Source organism: Danio rerio, chromosome 3, assembly GCF_049306965.1.
Source record: "Danio rerio strain Tuebingen ecotype United States chromosome 3, GRCz12tu, whole genome shotgun sequence".
Taxonomy (NCBI): Eukaryota; Metazoa; Chordata; class Actinopteri; order Cypriniformes; family Danionidae; genus Danio; species Danio rerio.
The window spans coordinates 11,763,403-11,791,019 of NC_133178.1; the positions used below are offsets into that span (position 1 = coordinate 11,763,403).

The 27,617-nt window shown below is 35.7% G+C and overlaps 2 protein-coding genes across 2 annotated transcripts in view; one reads left to right on the top strand and one right to left on the bottom strand.

Annotated features, from left to right (window-relative positions):
* LOC141381148 (uncharacterized) overlaps positions 1–14,351 on the bottom strand; it is a 587,543-nt gene extending 573,192 nt beyond the window's left edge. Inside the window, exon 1 of the mRNA XM_073944165.1 lies at positions 14,194–14,351. The gene's annotated coding sequence lies outside the window, so the exon portion shown is untranslated. The remainder of the gene's footprint in view (positions 1–14,193) is intronic.
* sun1b (Sad1 and UNC84 domain containing 1b) overlaps positions 1–27,617 on the top strand; it is a 68,955-nt gene that overhangs the window by 37,912 nt on the left and 3,426 nt on the right. Inside the window, 17 exon segments of the mRNA NM_001018135.2 lie at positions 660–835; positions 2,706–2,957; positions 5,381–5,458; positions 5,665–5,772; positions 7,840–7,938; positions 8,041–8,148; positions 11,481–11,579; positions 12,248–12,341; positions 12,945–13,003; positions 14,956–15,158; positions 18,109–18,369; positions 20,226–20,318; positions 20,408–20,451; positions 20,536–20,680; positions 22,468–22,734; positions 24,710–24,794; positions 27,119–27,234. Of these exon segments, the coding sequence (NP_001018145.2) occupies positions 660–835; positions 2,706–2,957; positions 5,381–5,458; positions 5,665–5,772; positions 7,840–7,938; positions 8,041–8,148; positions 11,481–11,579; positions 12,248–12,341; positions 12,945–13,003; positions 14,956–15,158; positions 18,109–18,369; positions 20,226–20,318; positions 20,408–20,451; positions 20,536–20,680; positions 22,468–22,734; positions 24,710–24,794; positions 27,119–27,234 (2,287 nt within the window).

The following is a 27,617-nucleotide window of genomic DNA, read 5'->3' on the forward strand; positions in this document are numbered from 1 at the left end:
CGCGCTGTCTCTGTTGGTCTGCATTAACACTTCCGAAACGCTAGTTGGCATTGAGGTGTAAATGTTCCTCTGTGTCGAGTTTCTTCGCTGCTTTATTGCTTTTCCTGAACACTTCCGGGATGTACAAGTGGCTCAAACTCGCTCATTTTGAGGCAGCAACCGGCGGACGTGCAGCAACTTTAACTATGAGGTAAACACAAAACAAAACTTTCCATCCGGAGCTCCTTCACGGGACTCCACACTTGTAAACAATCGCTACATTGGGTTCGCGCCATTCGCGCGGCTCTCGGTTCCACCCAGACTCATCAGCGCTACCAAGTCGACCAATCACAGAGCTTGCGCTACACGTTGTTGCGACGTGTAGTTACATTTTTTGAGAGGTGCGCGTCAGTGACGGCGACGGCCACGACGAAGGGCTATGCGCCAGCGCCGTAGCATACGCCGGTGTTTGACGCAGAAGTATAAATCAGCCTTTACTTGCGTCCACAGTTCCTCCTCTTGTATCTGGTTCGTCCTTCTGGGTGCTGACATTACACTGAATACCGTGGCTCTTGATATATCACAAATACTTGCTGTCTTGGTTCCAAACCTTTTGTGGAATATTTTAGAAATGCTTTTACTTTCAGTTGTCATTAACCCGTTGTGTGTTTTTCCCTCAGGTCTGTGCGGGGCAGAAGGCAGCAGCAGGATTCATCCATCTATGAGTCTCAGAGCGTCACTGGGACTCCTCAAAGCACATCAGACCTGAGCTTCACCAGTACAGACGCATCTCTGATTTCCAACCTTCTAGACCAGTCCACACTCAGACAGTCCTCCACCACAGAGACATACTCTGGTCAGTGGCTTTCACAGGTTCTGTTATTGTAGGACAGACACTGCAATTACAAATACTATTTCATGTATTATTTATTTATTTAATTTTTTAAAGGGGTGGTCCACTACGATATTATATTTTAAACTTCAGTTGATGTGTAATGTAGCTGTGTGAACATAAACAGCATCTCTGAATGTAAAATATTCAAAGTTTAATGCAAAGGGAGACCTTGATTTGTACAGAGTTAGCTTAGCAACGCCTACAATTAACGAATTTTGGGGACTACAAAAAATACTTCCGCCCCCTGTGAGATCACAAAAGTTCGTTATTGCGCATCCCACACTGCGCAGGTAAAGGCCGTGGTCAGAGGCGCTGTAACGTTACTGCAGAGAGAGAAATGCCATCCTGCTGTTTCCACAGAGCTGTTCCGTTTCTGTTGTTGGGCTTCCAAATGACACGACCCAAACACAGAAGTGCTTACAGTTCAATATTAATTATGTTCCAGAGAACTATAAAATACATAGCAAGCATGATTTGACAAAACACAGCTTCCAGAATCTCTCCCAGTTCAGTGCTGGATTCAGTTAAAATCTCCTCAAAGATGGAGCAAGGAGACGCTGTGAACTCTGAGTCATGACCTGTAAGTGTTTTTATTTGTTAAAAATTGATCATGACATGTACAGTGTCTAACTTTAACGGTGTGTTGTAGCAAAGATGTAAACAACGGGAAATTATGGTAACCGCTAACGACTTAGCTAACGTTACAAATCCATATTTATCAAACGGCTGTAAACGCACACACACACATACACATACACGCACTCTTGGCCAGCACCTGCGTCTCTCTGTGTGAGACGGCAGAGTTTCTCTCTATAGGCAGCTATGCTATGCGTTTTACAACTCGGACAATAAAGTCGCAAAAGATATGTGAACGATTCATGTTACTTACACAGGCATATTCCGCATATGCATGAAAGACGTCCTGTAACGCATTGATTTAAAAAAAATACAGCAATGATTTCCCAACTGGAGTGTAACATCAAAAACAAATCAATCCAGGCTCACAAAGGTCTCATCTCACATCTTGTGCTTTATTCTGTCACCACAGAAAATAACTTAATCCGAGCATGAGAGAAAAAGAACAATAAAAATCTCTCCCGCGCACATGCGCTTCTCGTGTTACAAATACTTCATCGTATACACGCATAAACACACTAAAAGGCACAGAAACAGTTAAAGGAGCCGCATCCCATTTTCACTCGTTACAGACACGTGTTGACTGACTGACTGACTGACTGTTTACACAAAACGCGCGTGCTTGTCAGGGCGTGACGTGAAGCCGATCGGCGTATCACAGCATATTATGATGATGACCAATCAGAGTCACTTGAGGGTGGGCCTTTTAGAGGAACTAGGAAATATGACAGTCGTTTTCATGTTAGCTGAGTAGCTGTGTATAATCAAAGTGAGATTTATGAAAAAATAACACGATTTCCTTCAAGTTAAACATGAGCACACATTGCTTTGCATCTTATTAACACAACCAAGCCTTAAAAATAACATTCTGGACCACCCCTTTAAATAAATGTTTTTGTTTTTTCAGTCTAATGTGAAAGTGAGTCGTGACGTGGCTTAATGTAAAGAAACATCCAAAATATCTGGAAATATCTTTTACCTGTTTAATACTATTCCGCAGATAATTTATTTTAAAAAAACATGGCTAATAAAAATAGTATTTTTCTAGTGAAATGTTATGCTGTTAGCTAGTGGTGTAACGGATCACGGTTTGGATCACACTACTATTTGATCCAAACCGTTGAAACCTTGAACTGTTGATCAAGTCAGGATTTACATGACTCGTTTTATTCATTTGTGTGATTTTTGCATTCAGCAACACGGAGAAGAAGAGCCGTTAACCGCTCTCTGTTGGAGAATGGAAACGTCAGTAAAACAGAGGCCCATGCTAATCTGGCTAACGGCTATTTCTGTAAAGACTGCTCCTTCCATGCCGAAGGAAACGAGAAAGAGACGTCATATTCTGTACCATACTCCACATCAGAGTCTGCAGCGTATCAGACGACAGAAGCAGCAGACGCCACTATGACCACCATGACCACCTCTCTGAACAGTGTGGACGGTGCAGGTGAGGACAATATGCATACTATGTTCATCCATTTCATCCATTCATACATTTCAATACACCAGTGGTTCTCAAAGGGGGGGTTGGGACCCAATGAAGGGGGGGTCGCCTGGTGATTTCTAAAACTCTATTTATTTTTATTAAACCATAAGAATTACCGTATTTTATCCATAACATACTGAAAAGGAAAAAAATGTCATTTATAGTTACTATAAACTACTGTATATAGTTACTATAGAAGCTTATAATAACTAGTTCTATTGGATTGCGACCCCTGGGGTAACTACATTATATTAAAGACACAGCAATAGCGTCAGATGCAGCAGATTGATTTTATAGCACCAGGTTAAACTTTCTGGCACATATACAGCACTGACATACGTTAAAAAACAATTCAACGGAGAATGGACTTGGGTCTATTGGTGTGGTATTCTCGTGGTTTCTGTATCTATAACCATCTCAGAAGATATTGGGGGTTGCGAGTCACTGGCATTGTTATTTTAGGGGTCGCGGGCTGACAAGTTTGGTAACCCCTGCAATACACTTATATAACCCAAAAAAGGATTTTAGACTGGGCAATGTGGAAAAACCAGTCATGAACATAGAAAATGAGAAATGAGACGATTTTACATGACTATAGGGATGCAACGATTATAGATTTTGGTTGTACGATTATAGTCTGAGGAATGATCAGGGTTACCACCATTATTATGCATTCATTGATTTCAAAACACTACGAGTTTAGTAAATGACATGAAAACTTCTTATATTTTAAAGTGTTTTTATTTATTATATGACTCGGTAACCAAATAATACAGCACATAATAAAAATAAAACACAAACAATACTCCAATTTCCTTTAGACTTAAAAATAAGTGAAAAAAAGTTTTTTGACATTAAAACATGAGTAATAATTTTACACTGAAAACATCAGAACAATCAATCAATAAATAAATAAATAAATACAAATATTAGGTATTAAAAATAGTATTTGTCTAAGCAACTAAGTGAATCCAAGCAACATATTAGCTAACTATTTTCCTTTTAAAGAGAACATATGTAGTCAGAAGCTGCTGAAATAACAAACTTGCATGTGAACAGCCCTTGATTAATAGCCTCAGCCATAGTTAATCTAGCGTGTGTGCGTATTAGCCTCTGTGTATAAGCTGGTAACTTTAAACTAGCGCGAAATCAGTTAATCGTTGCATCCCTGCATGACTACTCTCTATATTGAAAATTTTACATGTTTTTTTTCCACTGTATGTAGCACCACCCATGTGTATTAAGTTTAAGTTGACGCTTTAGGTTCAATAAAGTTTGTCTTCAGAAATGTTGAAGTGATACTATTGAAGTGATACCTCTGATACTATTCATTGATGCAATTCTTCATTTAAAAAAAGTACATTCTAATCTACAAATATCCCAAAGTTTGGATAAGATATCAGAAATGAACTCTTGGATAAATGAGAAAATAGAAAGAATTTACATTAACACAATGTAAAGATCAGGGTAAAAATCCAAAATAAAGCAAATATAGAAATACAGTGCCCAGCATAACTGAGTCCACCCTATTTTGAAAATGAATATTTTTATCCATTTGTCAGTGCATTTAAACAAAACAGATTTATTAAATAGATTTATTTATTAAAATATATTCACCAAATATATTGAAATTGAAAGATAACACAATTAAATTCAAGCAAAATATTGCAAAAATAAATTACAACCTACAAAAATGTACTAATTTTGTACTACTTTTTCAACCATTATCGTAAGGTATTTCATTAGATATTTCATTAGCTCCAGATTTGAGTCAGTACTGACTCATCTAGTATATATGCACAAATATAACATTGTATAGCTTCCTATTAAAAATATGAATTTAAAAGAGATTTGTGAGGGGTGGACTTATATATGCTGAGCACTGTATACAATAGTTACACACTCAACAGAATGTAAATTGACCCAATTATAAATCAACAAGTGACTTTGAGGTGACAAACACACTTAAAAAAATCAATTCTGTTAATATAGAAGCACAATTTTAGATATATTTAGAGAAATATGACTATTTTGCAATATAATGTATTATACTAGGTAAGAACTGCAGTAGCAACAACAAAAGTCACGATTAGTAATTTGATCAAACATCAAGAAAAATGATACCATTCTCAAATCAACACTGTACATCAGTTTGCAAAATAAGGATGTTATTTTATCATTAATTTTACATTTTATAAGGACTTTGGTATATTGAAATCTATTAAAATACAGAATTCAGAAAATGTATGAGTTCAATTGGTTATACATAATGAGATGAGGCTTTATTTGATTATTAAAATGTATGAAAAAAGAAGTCCCAGAGAGTAAAATGATCAACGCTGTATTAAAAACATTGTTGTTTTTTTGCCGTTTGCTTGTTTCAGCTCACGACAGCTACTGTGGCAGTGTGAACGTGCGGGATGTGGTGACCGCAGACCATCTCAATCTCAACGGGTCACTCTGTAAGTACACCCGAAACAACCCTTTGGTGCTGCCAGAGCAACAGAGAACAGCTACAGTATGAACTCATTATTATTATTGCCTAAAATATGGAGGTTTTATAGGTTTTTATTTAGATGTTATTCATCCAAATATAATGTTTCTTTATGTATTCTGAGTTTTATGATGGTAAACATGGATGTTGATGAGCATCAATGTTGGCTTACAGGTGACGACTGCAAAGGGAAGCAGCACATGGAGATGAACACAGAGCGTAAACACTATTCCTACATCCACCGCGTGCTCACAGTCTTGTGGGCTGTTGTTACTTACACAGGTTATAAAGCTTCAGATCTTTACAGCTTTTTCTTGTAGACATGGACTTCAGTGTTTAATGCCAGAAGAGAAATGATCTGCATCTATATGGCAATTTTTCCCCTGTGTGGTACGACTTTGGTTTTCCACTTTAGTTTAGTGCCGCTTCAGAGTGGGTCAGATTATATTTCTATTGTTTAATTTAAGCCACATGTACTTGGTCACATTCTGGATCATTTTATCCTATTCTCAGCCTCCTGTTTATTATGATATTAAAATCATAAGCTGGGTTTTCATTACAATGTTTTAATTTGCATTTTGAAGTCTCGTGACTAGGCCAGACAGATATTTTTGCTAATTCCATGCAGAATTTTGTTCATAAAAATTTAAATTGTTATTTTGATAGTATAGTAACTAAAACATTAAATAAAAAAATAAAAAAATGAAAACTTTTAAACTTGTATTTAGAGTTTATAATTCAAATACAATTAGATCTGCTTGTTTAAACAAATGAAGTCTTTAGTATAATATATTATAATATAATTTAGCATAATATAATTGAATATATGACTTTACAAACTGTATTGTAAATAAACCGTTTAAACATTTGCATATTATTCAATAATATTACTGAAATCAACATAAACTCTAAATAAGTTTAGTATTTACACAAATTTAAGTAAATAAATAGCTAAACCATTGGTAGATTTCCAAGCGCACTGATTCTGCGCACTGAAATGAACGATCGCAAGAGCAAATTTCGTGAGAGAAAAAATCCCTTAAGTTTTTATGCTCTCTTAACGCATTTGCTTGACCCAGCAGCTTGCCTTTTTACTGTTGGCTGCTAAGGATGTTTAGTCTGGTGGCAAACAGGGATTCTCAAATAAAGTTTTAAAAAGACACCAGCATGTTATGCAGCTGCTGATGGCTGGTGGCATCAGATTTGGCATAAAAGGGCTGATCTATTAACGCAAAAGAAGCACAGAAAGAATTTACAAAGTGCAGCAGTAGCAACATATAACTCAACAACATCACATTTTGCTTCACTTTGAACCTTGACTGAGGTGGTGCTAAAAAAAGTGGAAAATTCCCTGAAAAGTGAGTTGTACCAAACTATACCGTGCAGTAGTGATGGGAGAAACTACACTTTCAAAGCTTTGAAACAATTTAACAAATTGCTTCGCAAAATGTTTCACATTTTATGGACACCTGGTGGTCAAAACCATGTAAATGCAACTACCACTCAGTCAAAACATGCATTGGAACTGTTTTTTAAACATCTTATGAACTTTAAATTGAGCTAATAACTTATAAGCGCTCTTAGCTCATCATGTGATATCGTTCTTGATAAATGTTGACACAATGTGTTCTCATGAAATTTTAAAGGCTTTTTTATTGTTTGTTTTATTTTGTGCTTGGTTAAAAAGACCTTTCCATTCGGACAGACTCAGGTAAAAACTATTAAACCTGTTCAGTGATTTACCACTGGAGGGCGATGAATGAACCCGTGTGATTCGTGTTTTTTTTTATAGTACTGCTCAGATCGCCCACTAGTGGTGAACCAGTAAGTATTCAAAACTGTTATGACATAACGAAGCCTCTTTTACCGACATCACATGACCATGCAAATTATGTATGCGCTCCTAACCACTGATTCGAAAAATTTCTAAACGTTTCGAAGCATGATTCAGAAGCAGCCATCACTACTGTGCAGCGGAAAAAAAACGCTGTTTACATTCTTCTCTTTAGAAGATTACAGAAAACACTTAAAGGGATGGTTCACCCAAAAAGGAAAATATATCATCATTTACTCACCCTTTACTTGTTTTAAACCTTTATGAGTTTCTGTTGGACAGTAAAGAAGATATTGTGAGGAAAGCTGGAAACAATTAGCTTCCATAGTATTTGTTTTTCCCATTATGGAAGTCAACAGGTTTTCAGCTGTTCAACAGAAGAAAGAAACCACTTGAGGGAGAGTAAATATTCATTTTTGGGTGACCTGTTTCTTAAACAGTTTGTTCAGAGAGTTGTCTGGTCAAGCTGGACTGGATTGCTGGTTGTTGTCTGATTATGTTGTTTCACAACGCAGGTAATGTTCTTCACCGGGTTTGCCAAGGTTTCGGCTCTGCCGGTGCATTTGTGAGCCGGAAGATGAAGTCCGTTGTGGGGTTGGCGGTGTGTTCTCCAGGTTGATATTCATCCCAATTTAACTTTTCTCCACTCTTTACTAGTTTGTGTTTTCTGAGCTTTTCTGATAGTACACATGATGATCATCAATGTTGGCTTACAGGTGATATCTGCAAAGAGAAGCAGCACATGGAGATGAACACAGAGCGTAAACACTATTCCTACATCCACCGCATGCTCACAGTCTTGTGGGCTGTTGTTTCTTACACAGGTTATCAATCTTCAGATCTTTACAGCTTTTTCTTGTAGACATCGACTTTAGTATGTTATGCCCAGGGTGTCTGTGGGGTATTAAAAAGTAATTAAAAATCTTAAATTTCAAAATTCTCAAAAAAATAGGCCTTAAAAGTCTTAAATTTACTGTAAACTGTTTTGTACTGTAGGTCTTAAATCATTTTAAAGAGTTCTTAGAGAGAGCTACCCAATCAAGCCCATCTAATCAACAGCAATCAATTTCAATAAAAGTTTTAACAAACGTTTTATTTATTAACTGTATTTACCAATATGGATTAATTATCTTCCTTACAATAACATTTAATAGTTTATAATAGTTTAATATAATATAATAATTATAATAATAAAGTAGCTACCTGGTGAGGATATGGTCTTGGACGGACATTGCGTTGAGCATACATTTAGTTTATTGTAGTTTTAAACCCTTTTTTTTTTGTTGTTAAAAAACATTTCCAGCCAAAAATGAGAAACTTTATATGTGTGTTGCAAGTGTGCCGCAAGCCTACGTTTGAGTGAAGGTCTCGGCCGTTAGATCGCCCCCTGGGGGCTGGCTGCAGTACAAGTCATAAAGCCCGCCTTCTCCGTGTTAATGAAGGAGACTTGAGCCCAAATAAAAGAAATTATTACACTTGCAATAAGATGTCCCGAAAGATGGTTCTGGTCGATTAAGGCACTGGTTATTGTGCTATAATAGGTGCAGATCTTCATTTTTGTAAACAGTTTGTTTTTAGCAGTAATTTAATGCTGGGCGTGTCATCGTGATTGACAGCTGTGATTGACAGTTTCTCAAAGCGCGGCGTCTGAGCTTCGGCAGGAGACTGAAGTAGACTGAAATGTTATTATTCGATTTCTGTGTTATTTTACCATGACAAAATGAGTTCAGCAGTAAACTATAGTTTCAGACATACATGATCCTGGTGGAACACTGTTTATTCGCTAAGTTCAGGGCTTTTTTCGGGCCTTATTAGTTTGCTGATACACGCCTAGCCACCCAGATAGCAAGACACAGTTCCGGCTAGATTCTCGCCTGCCGGAGACTTATCTCTTAGAGCTCAGACTGACTAATGTTACCTCTGCTGGACCTACTCCGGATGCCTGGACTCACTGCCCGATTCCAGTCCGAGTCAATCGAGCCAGTTTGTGCCCGTCAAGCAGGCGTTTTGCCCTCAAGGCGTTCAATGGGAAAAAGGGCTGTCGCGTCGTCCATATTTTTTACAGTCATTGGTGTGTTGCCTGTTAGTTTATACAACAACTTTGTTGTTTTTGTGACTGAAAATGCATAACGGAAAAACCTATGAAAAACTAGAAAACTATGGCACCATGCGAGTAAATATTACATGTCTAGCGTAGTGCAGATTAACGTCATACAAAAACAAAAACGCACAACAATGGCGGAGTACGTTTTGTCAGCAAAGTGTGTATTTACTTCACATTACAATCAAAAGTACAGACACATTTTACTAGGGCTGGGCGATATTGCAAAAAAACAATCACGATTTCATATCATTTGATATTGATAATTACTGAATATTTTTTAATAATACATTTAGGAATAATGTTTTTTATTTTTTATTTAACCACTTTTTTTCCCAACGTAATTGTTTTAATAGTCAAAAAACAAAATATTTTAACAAAATATCTAATCTTTTCGTAATAAATTAAACATAAGTGTTAAAGAGACTTGATAAGTAAACTGTTATAAAGTGTGTGCAATGGTAAAGCGTAAACACTGAACAATCAAAGCAAACTTTAAGGTGTAAATAATAATGATACAGCAAACCTCAAACTGATAACAACGCAAATTATGAGAATCAAATCGGAGCTTTCAAGTAAATGAACCAACTATCATTATTTAAATACATACTGCAACATTACAAATTGTGAAGTTCAATGCCTTTATTACTCCCTAGGCTAAATAAAATCTTTTTAATAGGGTGCTAGTGGCTGGGATGTTGTTGTTCTGACCTGAAGTGACAAGCGTGCGCGTTGATTCCTTCACTATTTACAGTGGGCTTTGCTGTCACTTCTCTGGCGTTGCTTGTAACTAGGTGACCAACAGGCATTTTTTCAGAGGATGACAAACAAAAACCATTGCTGCAGTTTTGATGTAGGATTATGGAGAAAAGTAAGAATCACTGCAGTGTTTGTCTGAGGTAATTAGTCTTCCGACATTACTAAAATGTGTATATTTCATACAAAGTGTGAAGCAGATTGGTTAGTTCTACTTGCATGAATCGCGGTGTGCTTAAAGCATTCGGAAAAGTTGAGATGTTTTCAACTAGCCGTGGCTGGAAAATGCGTGCCATGCTCCCTTGTGCGTGTCATGCAAGTCGCACACCTTCATTGGAAATGGCAAACTGACACGCTAAGTTTATTGGCATTGCTTCCAGGGTGAGCTTATCAGCCACATTTTAGTACATCTATAGCGCTTCATACCAAAACTACATACCGAATTTTTTATTTTATTTATTTATTTTTTTAAATCGATATTGACAATGGTGTTCGGTCAATAAATACCGATTCTGATTTTATTGCCCAGCCCTACGTTTTACACATACCAGCTGCTAAGCCACTGACGGCACCTTTTCACTTACTGGTATCGTTTACTACACAATATATATAGCGGAAAAATATCGTTATCGCGACAATAGTATATGTAGTTTGCATATCGCAGAAAAGTGCAATAAAATAAGTTCATTTTGTGTGTCAAGTATTTGTGTGCTTCAAGCGCAGGTTGTTTATCTAAATCAGACCAGTCAGATACGGTCTTTATTACCTTTATCCCACCTCTCCAGTAGGTGCTGTTTTTTTGCCGAGGTTTTTAATCGTACGTGGTGCTTTAAAGTTTAAAGTTCATAGATTTTAGATTTAATTAGCTAAAAAAAAAACTATTGCCTATTTATTTTAGTATGGTCATTAAATACATTATTTTTTATTTTTGCTGATTAAATAGTACTTTTGCAAGTTAAATATATAGTAATATATATCATTATCGCAACACACAATAACACATTTTCCTAGTATTGTATAGCTCTAATGGCCTGCCGTACGTAAAATATTCTTTAGCCATTTTCTCAGATGTGTAAATGTGGACTGTTTCAAAAATGTCATGTAGTTGTGAACATTTTTTAAAACTGCACGAGAAAGATCACCATCGTTTTCATGGAAACAACGTTAGTTTTGTCTCTTTATAAGCTTTCATGACAACACCATAATGACTCGATGTAAAACACTAAAGTTACTTCTTTTGTGGGTTAAATCTGGACTGGATTGCTGGCTGTTGTCTGACTGTGTTGTTCTGCGACTCAGGTTACGGTCTTCTTCGGGTTTGCCGAGGTTTCGGCTCTGCCGGTGCATTTGTGAGCCGAAAGCTGAAGTCCATTCTGTGGTTTGCAGTGTGTTCTCCAGGTTGATATGATTCCGACTCCAGCATGCTTGACTTTTTTTTTTTCTCTCCCTCACTTTCTCCTGTCCTTCTGATCAGGGTTTATTAAACCAGCACAGTCTTTAACTATTTAAATATTTGTTAAAATATAATTTAACTTTTTCTAGAGGAATAAATTAATAGAAAGACAGAGCAGCAACAGATATTTGGAATAAGAATTTAGTTTGAAACATTAATAATTACTGTAATCTAATTGTAGCATTAATACTTAATTGTATTATTATTATTGTTGTTACTATTGCATGTTTCATCGCTAAATTAAGTCAGCAATATCCAAACTTTTGGACAATGTGCTGGTTTGGTTTTTCCTGATATCAAACAAAATTATCAAACATGATATTTGATTGAGACTCCAGCATGCCTGTCTGTCTGTCTGTCTCTCACTTCCTTCTGTCCTTCATTATCAGACATCATTTGACAGTATTTTTTATCCTTCTTTTCAACAATAGTGTATCAACATCTCCTTCTTTCTGAAATCTGAACTCATTTTAACCAGTGCTTCCTTTCTTAACTTTTCAGCTGTGGTGGTTGCAGTGCATCCGTGTCTCTGTGTCTGATTCTCCGACTAATAATCATCATCTGTGAATCTTTTTGTGCTGTGTTTGATGTCCTCCTCTTGTGTTTTGAACAGGGAAAGCAGCGACTGGCGCCTTCTGGTGGCTTGGAACAGGATGGTATCAGCTGGTGGCTCTCATGTCTCTCATCAACGTCTTTCTTCTCACTAGGTAAAAGTTCACATTAGTGCTGCACGGTACTGGAGAAATATGAGATATTGTTGAGTATGAACGATAGCAATACTTCTTACAATATATCATTTCCCTAGAAAATGTCAGTTTTTTTTTTATTAGCAATGTTTTAAATCATTTATTTATTTAATAGTAAAAAACTGGTCAAATGTATGTTTTAGATCTAATTCAGACAAAAAAAACTGTCAAAATCATTAAAACACTATGAATGATTGAAAATTACTTTAATTATGAGTGTCTATTACATTACACTATTACATTGAGCAAGAAGCTTCAGCCAATTGCAGAACAGCAACCACTGCGGAGGTGGGGATAAAGATGGAATGGCACCATCTGATTGGTCAGATTTAGATAAACATCCATTGCATAAAATAAATGTCATTTATCGCAAATGTCTCAATATGTATATCGCATATACTACAATGATAAGCTTGCAAAACATTAAGCAGCCTTAGTTTACCTAAATGTTTTCTTCTTGCTTCTTTATTAAAATGCATTGTTTAATCATGTTGATTGTTCTCTTTGGTTATGCGTTTATGATGAATGTTTTTGAGAGTGGTTTATTGTATATTTGTCTGTCAGGTGTCTGCCCAAACTACTGAAGCTGCTTCTGTTTCTGCTGCCGTTTCTGCTGCTGTTTGGTGAGGACTCATTGAATTGATTTGAAGTAAAATCTGACGCTGCATGAAAGTAGTAGGATTTGCTTTTTGGATGAGTTGGAAGATTGGATATACACTATCATTCAAAATCTGGAGTAGAAGTCTGTGTGTGCATGTGCGTGTATAATACTTTTTTTCAACATGGACTAATTTAACCCTTTGTCCTGCAAAGAACCATAAGGTAAAGTCATTGACAGTAGCTATGTTTCCATCTACCTATTTTTAGGTGCATTTTGGAAACGGTTGATGGACACACCAAGATGAGCATAAATTTGGAAAATTTGCAATAAAAATGCACAAAACTGTAATTTTTAAAAAGGCATCAAGAAAAAAAGTACTTTTGCTTTAAAAAAAAATAATAAAGTGTAAAGACCCAATTCACATAAAACAATGTATACATTAAGTGGCTTTATGTGTTTGTGGGAAAGGCATGTCAGAAAGGGTGGATTTCTTTGTGAAAAACACTTTCAATCCAATTGAGAGAAATATGCAAACAAAAGTTCTCTATTAAAAGCTGTCAGGGTTTTTGTATTTTCTTTCGGTGGCAGAGAAACCATTATAATGATCCAGAAATTCCTCTATAAAGCCACTGGCACTGATCTGCAGCCACACTTGTGCAATCATTGGTAGTTCAACCCAGATGGCTCTACTTACTCTCTGGATTGCTTTCACACTTCTCCACGGTTGCTCAACACACACACACATTCTCCACTTCTCCATTCCCAAAACCAGAGGTGTGGCTCTAAGTTACATTTATAAATTGAGTCACAAAAATGTCAATTATATACTGTATAAAGGAGCACACCTCTATTTTAAATCAATATTTTTTATAGGATTCTTTGCAATAATGTATTTGCATATAGAAATTCTTCTGTTTCTAGAGACAATGGAGTTGCACCCAGGTCAGTCTGTGGTGGAGTTGCAGTGCCTAGTATACTATATACATTAGATTAGTCAGTGCCAAAGCCAAATCTGGAACTAATCTAACAAAACTTACAAGCCAAATAAAATATTAAGTACATTTTAATAGACAGGATAAATCAACGAAAACATTTTAAAATATTAATTTTATTTATTTAAAAAAAAAAATTTTCAATAAACCAATTATTATGATCTTAAAGATGTTTTTTCCTAAAGATGTTTTTGACCATTCTCTTATTTTATGGATATACTCTGGGTGAAATAAGTGTTGAATACGTCACCATTTTTCTCAGAAAACATATTTCTAAAGGTGTTGTTGACTTGAAATTTTCACCAGATGTTGGTAACAACCAAAAAAATCCATCTATGAAAAAAAAACAAATCTAATTAGTTTACAAATGAAGTTATGTGTATTAAAATGTAATGACACAGGAAAAAAGTATTGAACACATGAAGAAAGGGAGGTGTAGAAAGGCAGTGAAAGCCCAGACAGCAGCTGAAATCTCTCAGTAGTTCTTCAGCAATCCTCTGCGCTTCCTCAGTGTAAAGGAATATTAGCTGCTTCAGTCCAACATCTATATTAGCAGGATAATGAAGATGAAACCAGGACATTTTAGCAAGACAATAATCCAAAATACAGCAAAAGAAAATCTCAAATGATTTTAGAGAAAGGAAATCAAGCTTTTTAATGGCCTAGCCAATCACCTGACTCGAATCTAATAGAAAATACAAAATAAAGATCAGATTTGATAGAAGAGACCCACAGAAGAGTCAAGAATTTTACACTCTGTTGAAGTCTGTGAAAAACTCACACCTGAGCGATGCATGTGGCTTCATTCTCCACATGAGACTCGTCTTTAAGCTGCTAATATATTCTTTATTCACAGAGAAACAAAAAAAGAGTTTCTGACTCCTAGTTAGTTTTGTGCAGTAAGTCATCAATAAATTCAGCCTTTTATGCAAATAATGTGATTTTTCTAAGGTTTTCCTGTTCTTTTTTTCCCTGTTTATAGGATTATGGTATCTCGGTCTACCCATCGCCCTGTCCTTCCTTCCCGCTGTAAACCTCACTGAGTGGAAAACATCAGTCACTTCTTTCGCATCACTTCCTGCTCTGCCATCCTTTCCCTCTTTTCCTTCGTTACCAGCGCTACCCTCTTTCACAAAAGAACCCCTGCTTAAAGAGCAAGATGTCCCTCCACTGGTCGTCGCACAGGTAATAAACCAGGCGTAAAACAACATCTGGCTGTAGATGTGTGCAAATATTAAATATAATCATAACGATGATCCCTAGTTATATTATTATTATCAAGTGCTCTTTAAAACGATATGAATAGAATGATTGGTTATTTAAACATTTTCAGTGCCTTTGAGGAATATCCAGATTGTTGTATTTGCATCACAGTACTAAATGCTTGGTTTTAATATGATTTATTAAGTATGTATATGATAGTAAATGTTTATTTATACATGTTAGTTTGGTCTAATGCAGCTCTAAGGGCATCCTCTACATATGTAAAACATATGCTGGGTAAGTTGGTGGTTCATTCTGTTGTGGCGACCTCATATGAATAAAGGGACTAAGCCGAAGGGAAATGAATGAAAACCTTTAGTCTAATCAGTTTTTACATGGTTCATGACATGCGCGAGAATGATTATTGAATTGATATTTTTCTGATAGTTTTTATGCCTAATGTTGGTAAACACTTTACGATATGCCTCCATTTGTTAACATTAGCTATTTAACTTATATGACAATTCAATTCAATTAATCTTTATTTGGATGGCGCTTTTACAGTGTAGATTGTTTCAAAGCAGCTTCACATAGAAGATCATAGTAAATTGAAACGGTGTAGTTCAGTTTTCAGAGTTTAAGTTCAGTTCAGTTTATCTCAGTTCAGTGTGTTTTAATAATCACTACTGAAAGTCCAAACACTGAAGAGCAAATCCATCGATGCGCAACTCTACAGATCCCGAACCATGTAAGCCAGTGGCGACAGCAGCGAGGAAAAAATTTCACCAATTGGCATAAGTAAAGAATTAAAAAAAAACCTTGAGAGAACCAGGCTCAGTTGGGCACGACCATTTCTCCTCTGGCCAAACGTCTTGTGCAGAGCTGCAGTCTAGGCACCGGACGCTGGAAAGCTGGACCTCAGCAAAGACTCGTCTGTCCCTGGAGCGTCACAGGAATCAGTCTCATGCTCTTCACTCCTCCATGACCACCACAGCAGCTGCTCAGGGTACAGCCTGGTCCAGGATTATGGAAACCTTGGGATCATCTTGTCGCTGGTCTTGGATCGAATCAGTGGAATCAAAAGAGTCAACAGTCTTTACCATCTTTAATACACTCAGTTAGCTTAGACAGTTTAGACATCTCATCTCATTTAGTTGAAATATATAATTGAGTATCATCTGAATAGCAGTGAAAGCTGATCCCATGTCTTGTAATAATGTTTCCCAGGGGTAGCATGTATATTGTAAACAGAAAAGGGCCTAAAACCGATCCTTGAGGCACCCCATACTTAAAAAAACTAATTGAAGAGCATATATTAATCTTAGTAATGGTAATGTTTTAGGGGTCATTTTCTTATCATGTTCATTATTATTACAAATTAAATAAAATCCTTAATCAAAAAGTAGTTTAACCAAAATTTAACAAGATAACAGGGAGTAAAAATATATTCTCTGGTGCCCCCGCACTCTCTCTTTCCCCAAAATATAAAGTAAAACACAAACCACTGAGAATTAACTAGAAAATATGATTTATTTATAGACAATAAGGAGCAAAATAACATCAGGAGGGGTTAGCTAAAATAAATGAGAGTAAACCAAACTTACTAAATTAGAGCAAACTTCCCTGAAAAATGAATAAGAAGATAAAATACAGAAAACTTACCTCCCTACTAGCAACACGGGAGAAAAAGAAAAAATAAACAGAAGGCACCAAACTCCCTACCTTGCTCCAAGCCAGACAGGGAGACAGAAAACCGGGTTTCTCCAGGTAAACTTCACATCAGCATCTCACAAAACGCCATATAAGAGACATCAGCAACAATAACTTTGTTTATTATTTTAATAACAAATAGGGATCGGCACGACACACTGGCGTTTTTCAGACACACCTAGTTATTATTTTGTTTCTTTTTCAATGAATGATTCAATAACACAAATTTTTAATGTTTTAATGGTAAAAGTATCATTTTAAATTATCATTCAGTAACACGTTTTTGTTATGGCACCTATTGGTTAAACAATGTAATTGCTACAACTTTCGTTTTGAGTGTCAAATTACATTAAACTGCAATTCTTTTTATCTTCACTATAAACATCAGTGTTTATATCGGAACTATAAATTGCTATCCCAGTACTTCTGTGTTATTTGATTGTTTGTAAACAGAAATAATACTGACTGAAAAGGCTAAAGACTGAATCTCTTTCGGTCAAACGCAGATTTGAATGCAATTCATTGAAGGATTAACATTACGTAATATGCAAGTCACGATCATTGATATTTTAGGCTGCGTGGGTGTTTGAATTGAGATCCTGATCTTTTATGATTAATTAAGCAGCTATACACTGATTGAATTAATGCAGGCTAACCAAGTACTGACAGAACACACCTCTAATAACCTAAAGGCTCATTCACACACCCAGTGTGTCTTTGCTCAGAAAATCTGAGTTTTTCGGATTGGTCCACTGCTGTGGAACTGACAGTAATGAGCTGCACTGCAAGTTGAAACTAAAAGCAACTTGGCAACAGTTAAACACGTCCGTCAATCGCGTTTACATTAAAAAAGCGATGGAAAAGTTGCTCATTTGAAAGGACAAATTAATTCTGTATGAACAACCGCTAATAAAGCAAGTAGGTGACACCACAACTTCTTTTGTTATTGTTATATTTTACAGGGAAGCCAAAATGCTTTCATACATAGTTGAATGACGCAGGCAATCTCTTTGTGATCATTATAACTTAAGGATTAATCCCAAAAGGTAATAAATGAACAGATCATGGATCCATTACACCCCTAGTCCATTGTGAACAAGGCTCCAACATTTGTTGCTACAGAAATGGGCGAATAATCCTGATTTCAGCTGTAGGCATAATTCCCGAGGTGATTAATTGAACATCGATGCATGAATGTAATGTAACTCTATATATTTTCCAGGCTGCGTCAGACTCCATTAACAGCGAGCGTCTGGCTCTGCTGGAGCAGCGTGTGTCTGCGTTGTGGGAAAGCGTCCGGCAGGGTGAACTGAAGGCCAAGCAGCAGCACGAGGAGGCGCTGGGTTTAACTCAATCTCTCCAGGAGCAGATCAAGACACAGACAGACAGGGAGAGCCTCGGCCTGTGGGTCACAGAGCTCCTGCAGCCCAAATTCACTGCGCTGGAGGGGGACATGAAGACCGAGACCCTAAGCAGAGCAGAGGTCAGACTCACCACGCGTAATAAATACTACTTATCAGTGTCTGTAGGTTTTAGTATGTGTTGATCTGTAGTGATGTTCATCTATGTGTGAGTTTCAAAAAGTGCATTTGGACGCGTGTGTATTTTTATGCGTGTTTTTAGTTGGATGGACTTTCTGGGAACTTTTGCTTGCAATTTTGCTACACATGTTTAAAGATGTTGTTTGTGTGTTTCTTGCATAAATTAGTTGGTAGTTTCTATTTAATTTATTAATTAGATATTAAATATAAGCCTAATAAGAAAAGAATTACTTAATATTTATTCATTTATTTTTACTTTGAATATTGGTTTTAAAGAAAGAAATACAGGTGTTAAGAAGTCTGTTTTTTATTTATTTATTTATTTATTTATCCACCCACCAGTTCTAATTTAATTTGATTATAATTTTTTTATAACTATCATATAACATTATCATGCAACAAAATGGAAGATTTATTTGTAGGATTAATGTAGGATTAATTTAGTGTATTAAGTATTTAAAAAATTATTATGTTTTCCCATAAATATTGCATTTAAAATGACCAATAAAATGGCAGCATTTTTATGGTACAGTAATGTGCATGTAATTAGATTTCTTCATTTATGTGTAGGTTTTAAAATGCTCACAGAAGAAAAAACATTTGTATTTCTTATGCATTTTTTTATTAGTATGGTTGGTCTTCAAGAGAACTTTTGCTTGTAATGTTAACAAACATATTTTCTATTCCATTAAATATTTTAATAAAATATTAAACGGCTATGTGATAACTTTTTAAATATATTTATTTATTTATTTTCTCGTGAATATTGGTTTTCAAGTTATTCAGAGAAAATGAAAGAAAAAAAAATAATGTCAGTCTAAAGGCTGATTTATACTTATGCTTATACTTATAACTAACGCTATTGCTGTGATGTTAATCCAGCATAATAACCCCAGGGGTCGCAATCCAATAACAAAAATTGAAAGGCTTTATGTTTTCTTGTAACTTAAATATGAAGTATATATTAATTATACTATAAGTTAAAAACTATTTTTATATTCTGCAGGTTATGAATAAAATATGATAATTCTAATATTTTAATAAAATGTATGATATTTTTGAAAATCACCAAGCGACCCCCTCCCTCATTGTCTCGCGATCCCCCAGGGGGTGCCGACCCCCACTATGAGAACCACTGTTCTGTATCACTGTAATGTTGCAATGTTGTCCAGATATATCATTTATGTTTTTGATTTTTATGAAATATGAAACATTCCAGTTTAATGTTTAACTTATATATTGTAATGAAATTTCTACTGAAGAATTTGTATTCATTTATGCATCTTTAGCATATCAATTTTTGAAGTTTCTGTGGATTAATTAAAGCTTAGTACAAAAATTATCTAGCAAAAAAACAAAAAACAAAGAATGGACATGCTGCTTTTTTTTACTGTGGTTTCTTGTGTTGCTTTGAAATCAGTGGCAACTTTTTCCACCATTTGTGTTTATTTATTTTATTATTATATATTGACTTCTAAAGCTTACATGGTTAAAAAAAAAATTATATCCAAAAATAATAAAATCATGATGGACATTAAGCCTTTTTGCTGTGTTTACCTTATTAACTAGTAGCAATATTTTACCCCATGTTTATTTAAATATTTCTATTATTATATTGACTTTTAAAGCTCATGTGATAAAAAAAAAATTAAGTGCAAAAAAATTAACATTTTGAAGGACATTTAGCTTTTTGCTGTGTTTACATATTAACCAACAGCAATATTTTACCCCAGCAGATGTCTTTTTTTATTGTTTTATTTATTTTAAGTATGTTCTTTTCCCTCACTGTATGCTCCAGACTGAAGAGCAGCATATACAGCATCAGAACATTCTTGAAGCTCGGCTCGCTGAACTGGAAGTCCTGCTACAAAACCTGAACTCCAGAACTGAGGTATAAAACGCACAAATGAAACCCAAATGCGGCTGAGCTTTAACAATTATTGCCCACACTCGTTCATTAAATTGTCTTCTCAATCGCAGGACATCCACCTCTCTCAGCAGACTCCAGTCCAGGCTCCCGTCAGGTAATCATGCTAATAAATCTTCTGTTTTTGGACTCTTGTGCTCTTTCAGTTTTGACGTTTGCTCTCGTGTTTTGCTCTTCACAGTGTTGGAGTCTCTCAGGAAAAGCATGAGGCTTTGCTTTCTGAGGTTCAGAGGCTGGAAGCGGAGCTCGGACGAATCAGAGGAGACCTGCAGGGGGTGATGGGATGCCAAGGGAAATGTGACCGACTCGACACCATTCATGAAACGGTGTGTTGTGTTTATATGGCAAACGAGGCACTATCGGTCAAAAGTGTGCAATGTGGTTTTTCATTTTATTATTATTATTATTATTTATTTTTATTATTTAACATTTTTGTTTAGTTTATTACATTTTATTTAAATTTAACTTTTTTTTTACCATAATTTAAATTTTCAGTCCGTACACATTGACATAGAACACTTTACATACATTTATTACAGCAATAACCTTATTGCATTTACAAATCATACAAAATAAAAGGGTGTGTGTGTGTATATATATTGAAAAACTAAACAAAAACACAAAGGCTCCTCCTTTTTTGGGTAAATGGTTATCTATTCAAAAGTGACTATTATAATCATACTGAGTACAAAATACAGCAAATATTTATATTGAAGAGTGTATCAATACAGAACTATGAGCCTGGAACGGCATTCCCCACACAAAAATTATTCATCAGCCTTTTCTGTTAAGTCTTTCTTTCTTTCTTTTTCTTTCTTTCTTTCTTTCTTTCTTTCTTTCTTTCTTTCTTTCTTTCTTTCTTTCTTTCTTTCTTTTCTTTTTTTCTTTCTTTTATTTCTTTCTTTCTTCTTTCTTATATTTTTCTCTCTTTCTTTTTTTTCTTTTTTTTTCTTCATTGATTTATTATTCATTCTTTTATTTATTTATATTAAAAGAAACTGTGTAGTATTTATATGGCAAATGAGGCACTATGGCAGTTTGAAAATCTGATTTATGTTTATTCTAATTTTATTTATATTTATTAATTTGATTTTATGTTTCGTTTATTAAATTTTATTTGAATTTGATATTTTAATTATTTAATCAAAATAAATGGTGTGTAGTATTTAAATGGCAAGTGAGGCGCTATCAGTCAAAAGTTTGGAAATCTCATTTTAATTTTGTTTATTTATTTTTATTTAGACTTTAAATTTAGTTCATAAAATTTTATTTGACTTTAACATTTTATGATATTATTTAATTAATTAATTAATTTTAAGAAACCATCTGTATTCATATGGTGAGTGAGGCACTATCAGTCAAAAAGTTGGGAAGTCTGGGTTTTATTTATTTCATTGTAATTTATGTTTTTAATCTCCATTTTATAAAGTTTTATTTAGACTTAACATTTTTCTTCATTTATTTATTTAATTAATTAAAAGAAACTTGTTATGCTCACCAAGGCTGCATTTATTTGATAAACAATAAAATAAAAATTATAACACATTATTACAATTTAAATGAACATCAAATAATCCTAAAAAGACAAATTAATCTGTTTTACTTTATTTAATTTTATTTTAATTTAACATTTAATAAATTTTTCATTTATTTAAATAAAATAAATCTGTTATGCTCACCAAGGCTGCATTCATTTGAGTAACAGTATGATAGAAAATATGAAGCAATATTACAATTACAAAATAGTTTCTTCTGTTTTCTTGAATTCAGTGTAAAAGTTTTGAAAACCTGCATTTTTTGTTGTTGTTGAAACTTAATTGTTAATTTTAAAAATCATCAAGGATACATTTAGGGCTGTGTCCGAAACCACCTACTACTCAGTAGGTGCTGCATTTGAATTTAAGCGTACTACTCGGCTATTAGAAAAGTAGGCTTGCATATACTGATTTTAGCGTACTATATAGTATGGAAGTATGTGGTTTCACACGCAGCCTAAATTGTTTGAATTATTTTCTTTTAAAACCTGAAAAAAGTTTCACACAAGTTTAAAAAATCTTTATCATGCTTGTTTTTTAGTTATTTTTAATAACATCTCCTCTACTGTGTCTTTCAGGTGTCTGCGCAGGTGAAGGAGCAGCTGTACGCTCTGTTGTACGGTCGGGACAGAGGTGAAGCAGTCATCCCCGAACCTCTGCTGCCCTGGTTGGCCTCTCAGTACACCAGCACCTCTGACCTCACAGCAACCCTTGTGACCCTGGAGCGAAGCATTCTGGGAAACCTGTCGCTTCAGCTTCAGGAGAGTAAACATCAGCAGGCCTCTGCTGAAACCGTCACACAGACTGTCGCTCACACCGCCGAGGCTGCTGGGATGTCAGAGGAGGTACTATCGCTGTTGTTTTGTTATGTGCTACTACTTAAAAAAAAAACGTATAAAAGAAATTAAGCACACACACAAAACAGATGAATTGATTATGTCACATTTTGTAATGCCATTCAGAAATCATGGTAAATAGATTACAATAGACTACTTTGATCTTAAAGGGATAGTTCACTCAAGAATGAAAACTCTCACCATTTAGTAACCCTTTACTTGCAAACCGTTATGAGAAACTTTCCACTGTTGATCACAAAACAAGATATTTTGAAGAATGTTGGAAACCGGTAACCATTGGCTTCCATGTTATTTATTTTTCTACTATGGGAATCAATGGTCGCCAGTTTCCAGCTTTCTTTAAAATGTCTTCTTTTGTTATAAACAGTGGAAAGAAACTCGTAAATGTTTGGAATCACTTGTGGTTGAGTAAATATTGGGTACATTTTCATGTTTTGGGTGAACAACTTTAACAAACATAATGAAACGTATTTTATTACCTTTTAAGATTATTGCACTCTGAATCCAAATTTTTCGTTTGTAATTTTTGGACGTTAAAAAATAAGCATGACCTCACGTTATGTCAATCATTTTGACGCACTGCCTCGGAAATAAATTTAAAAAATCCGTCCATCATTATATAATATTCAGGTTTTTTTTTTTTTGTTCTTAATTTTTTTGCATCTGATAAAGTGCTTTGATAGGTGTTTTAACAGTTCAGAGCCACCGTACAAGCAAAAGGCTAAATACAGAATGCCGTCATTTGAGCCACTGGTAACGTTATGATAAACACAAAAATAAGACAGAATGTGGCAGACAGTTAAAGACCCCTATGCTGGATTCAGTGGCTGAGACACCTCTCCCCTCCTGCTGTGTTTGTGTGTGTGTGTGTGTGTGTGTGTGTGTGTGTGTGTGTGTGTGTGTGTGTGTGTGTGTGTGTGTGTGTGTGTGTGTGTGTGTGTGTGTGTGTGTGTGTGTGTGTGTGTGTGTGTGTGTGTGTGTGTGTGTGTGTGTGTGTGTGTGTGTCCGTCCGTCCGTCCGTCCGTCCGTCCGTCCGTCCGTCCGTCCGTCCGTCCGTCCGTCCGTCCATATCATTGATGTGGAGACCCATAGTCATTAATAGAAAGCTAAATGCATCATTGTCCACTCTGGTCCGTTGCTCCAATATGTCAGTGTGGCTGCCATCTATTATAATGTCTATAGGTACTGCCGGTCTCTGTTACAGATTTGTTTAGTAATATAATAAGTAATATCTGAAGTATCACAAGCAATGTATCAAAATTCCACTGATTTCCTTAAATAAACATTGCATTTCGGGGATAGTCCAGCACAGCTCTTTAATAAAGAGCAGAACACTGCTTCCTCTCCATGCAGTATTGGATGAACACAATATGTAGCCTATTCCTCTTTCTAATTGTACTTTAGAGAAGAGGAGAACAAATCACTGCTTGAATTGACCCCAAAATGTTTAGCGTTTTTTTTTAATTTTTTTTTAGAATGAATGAATTAATCTGCATCAGACTCGTTGTGCAAGGTTTATCTACGTGACAAAATTATTTTCATCAGCGTCCTAACATTTGAGTGCTGTTGAGCATGTTCTTGAACACAGCTGATTGTGTTCACGTGCTCAACAGAAATGACTGTGATTGGCTGTGAGGGTCATCAGTTCACCAAACTCACTCCAAATCAGTGCTGTTTGAGAACATGCTCAACAGCGCTCAAATGTTTAAATTTCAGTACCATTGGTATCAAATTCCAGTATCATGACAACACAACGTTGCACATGCAAGTGAAGATTCTCAGTAAACCAACCAGCATTCGGCGGCCAGTCTAGCTCCGCACTTTTGGTACCGTACTGTGGTGCTAGGTACTCTTAAAAAGACTACAATACAGTTCACAGTTGAAACGGAAATAAATGCTCAGAGGAAATGAGTTGTGAGTTCACTATAATTTATAACAACTGTGTTTTCTCTCAATCTGCCAGCAAGTGCAGCTGATCGTACAGCGTGCGCTGAAGCTGTACTCTGAAGACCGCACGGGACAAGTGGACTACGCTCTGGAGTCTGGAGGTGAGCAAAACCCATATTTGTGTGTATATATTAGTGCTGTCAAAAGATTTATCACGATTAATCACATACAAAATAAAAGCTTGTGTTTGCTTAATTCATATAGAAATAATACACCCTTACTTAAATGTTTATTTCTATTTATAAACTACATATTTATTTCTAATACAAATTATATGACAATGATATAACATTTGAAGTGGATTCAAAGCATCCTTAAACTATTGAACAACACTCATTCTTGTCTCAGGACAATTTAGAAAACTATTTTTGAGCCATTTCAAATGTTGACTAGTGTATGTAAGTTTGTATAACCTCTCTGGCCCTTTAAAGGTCCCCTGAAATTAAAATACATTTTTAGATGGTATTATTAATATTGTTCGTTTTAAAGGTATCTATAAGCTAGTGTGCACCAAAACAGTCACAAAATTTGTGTTAAGTGGATCAACGATTTTATTCATGTCAGCCCATACTGCAGTTTCTCATCAAATCATATTCATAACCAATCAAATGCTCTCTAGTACAGGGCTATTCACTTAGTTTGTCATGGGGTCCAGTTCATTAAAAATCATTCCAAATGAGGGGCCGGAAAGATATGACTGGCAATACGAGGGATGACACAACAGCATATAAAAGACCATATGTTGTAACATTAAAATCTTAATACATTGTATTTTGAAACTACATAATATCACTGCATTGTACAAAGTGGAATTTTTTTTTTTCTCTCTTTTTTTTATTTATTTTTTTTTTTAAACAAACATCCAAATCAGTGTATTGCTTAAGTACACTAAAGTAGGCTTCTTGTGCAGACAGACACATTCAAATGTTTTAAACTGCATAACAATAATGGATGCAACAATTTTGTTTGTACGATCATAAAGTCTGAAGAATAATCATTGTTTCACGGCTATCACGTCTAATTTAAATTTAGGCTTTATATTAGGTAACTATTTAAATGAACTGTTGTTATCATCTGCGTTTATACATAATCATTTAAATAATTTGTAATAGGTGTCTAATATATCTTTTGTTTACACTGAACTGACATGAGACATTTTCTACTCTGTGCGTCTGGTCGCTTCGCTTGTGAGCGCATATTGACATATATTCTTACAATGGAAATAACGAACTTGCAAGTGGAAAAAATGCGATATGTGAATGACCCGCTGCTATAGTTAATCCAGTGTGTGAATTAGTTTTGATGTTGGCATAACTTTGTTTAGTTGCATGCAACTGAAACGAGGCGTTGAGAAGCTTTTATGCTGTGTTCACACCAGACACGGCAAGCACTGATAAATCGTGCGTAAATAGACGCGTGAACACGCTTAATTCGCGCGTTAAATCCGATTCATTTGCGTGTCAGATTTACTTCACAACGGATGCGAATTCACGTGTTGGGCAGGGCTTCTGTCTGCCTGGTAACTCTAGCTTCATTGCTAAATGCTGAACATGGATTTTAATGAGAGAATAACTGTTTATGTGCTTCATGATTCATTTGGAGCCATGCCTGAGCCCACTAGATTGATTATTTTAGAGGTGCACCCAACTCTATGAGTTCATAAACTTCTGAAGAAACTTACCTCGTATGATGGAAGTTTTCAGCGGTGCTTCTGACTGAGCCGAGCCAAGTATGATGAACTGATGTCGGCAGGAGGATTTTTTCCCAGGACACCAACAACCGACGCCATGTCATAATCACACCCCCACAAGAGCAAGCTCCTGATTGGTTATCGCGGTACGAATGTCCGCAGAAGTTAAGATTTTCGAACTCTAGCGATTCACACGAAACACACGATACGCACATAAATCGTGCAAAACGCTCAACTCGTGCTGCTTCATTCGTGCGAAACGCGTCATTCACGCCATCTCATTCCCGCGTATCCTGCCACAGGATTATTGGCGTCTTTGCATTGACTTAACATGTAAATCACTCGTGCTTGACACTTACTCCACATCTGGTTGCGATCAAGTATCCAAATGTTTTCGGCTGCTCGTGCCACTCGCTTAATGTCAGGTGACTCGCACTCTGCGCAGCCTTCAACTGCAGCTCGTGCTCTATTGAACAGACGCACACCACTTCATAACTATAGCAGCTGTTTTTCGACTGAACTAAATTTATTTTTGATGTCTTGGTCACACTATTTGTAGGACCAGAACAAATTGCCTTGCGGGCCGCCAATTGAATAGCCCTGCTCTAGTATCTGACATTCCCCGCCCCCTTTAGGACACTTTTCATTTACTTTTTATTAGATGGACTTGAGCTCAACCACTCTAACTGGTAGCACATTTAAAAATGCATTTACCTGAGGCTTGTGTGTGTGCAGGTGGCAGTGTCCTCAGCACTCGCTGTTCAGAGACATACGAGACGAAAACTGCACTGATGAGCCTGTTTGGAATCCCGCTGTGGTATTTCTCCCAGTCGCCACGCGTCGTCATCCAGGTAAAAAATTGCAACTTTATTGCTGTCCTCTTTGGTGTGAATGGACTTCTAACAACAGGCAATACCACTGCTTGTTCATGCACATTTCATTTATGAGCTTTTGGGCTTTTTATAAAGTGTTTTGTTTTTTGTCTGATGTAAAGACAACATCCAAAATACACATTTAAGTGTTACTTTTATTGCGTTATATTAATTTATAATAGAATTTATAATACATATTTTAAAAGCGATTTTTACAATTTTGTAAATTATATTTAATTTGTCTTTAATCTGTACTTGAGCAGCTCTTACATACACCATACTTTATAGTTTTTTTCATATATATATATTAGATGATTTTTACAGAGGCAGATGTTCATACATAATTTGCCTGATTATGAACA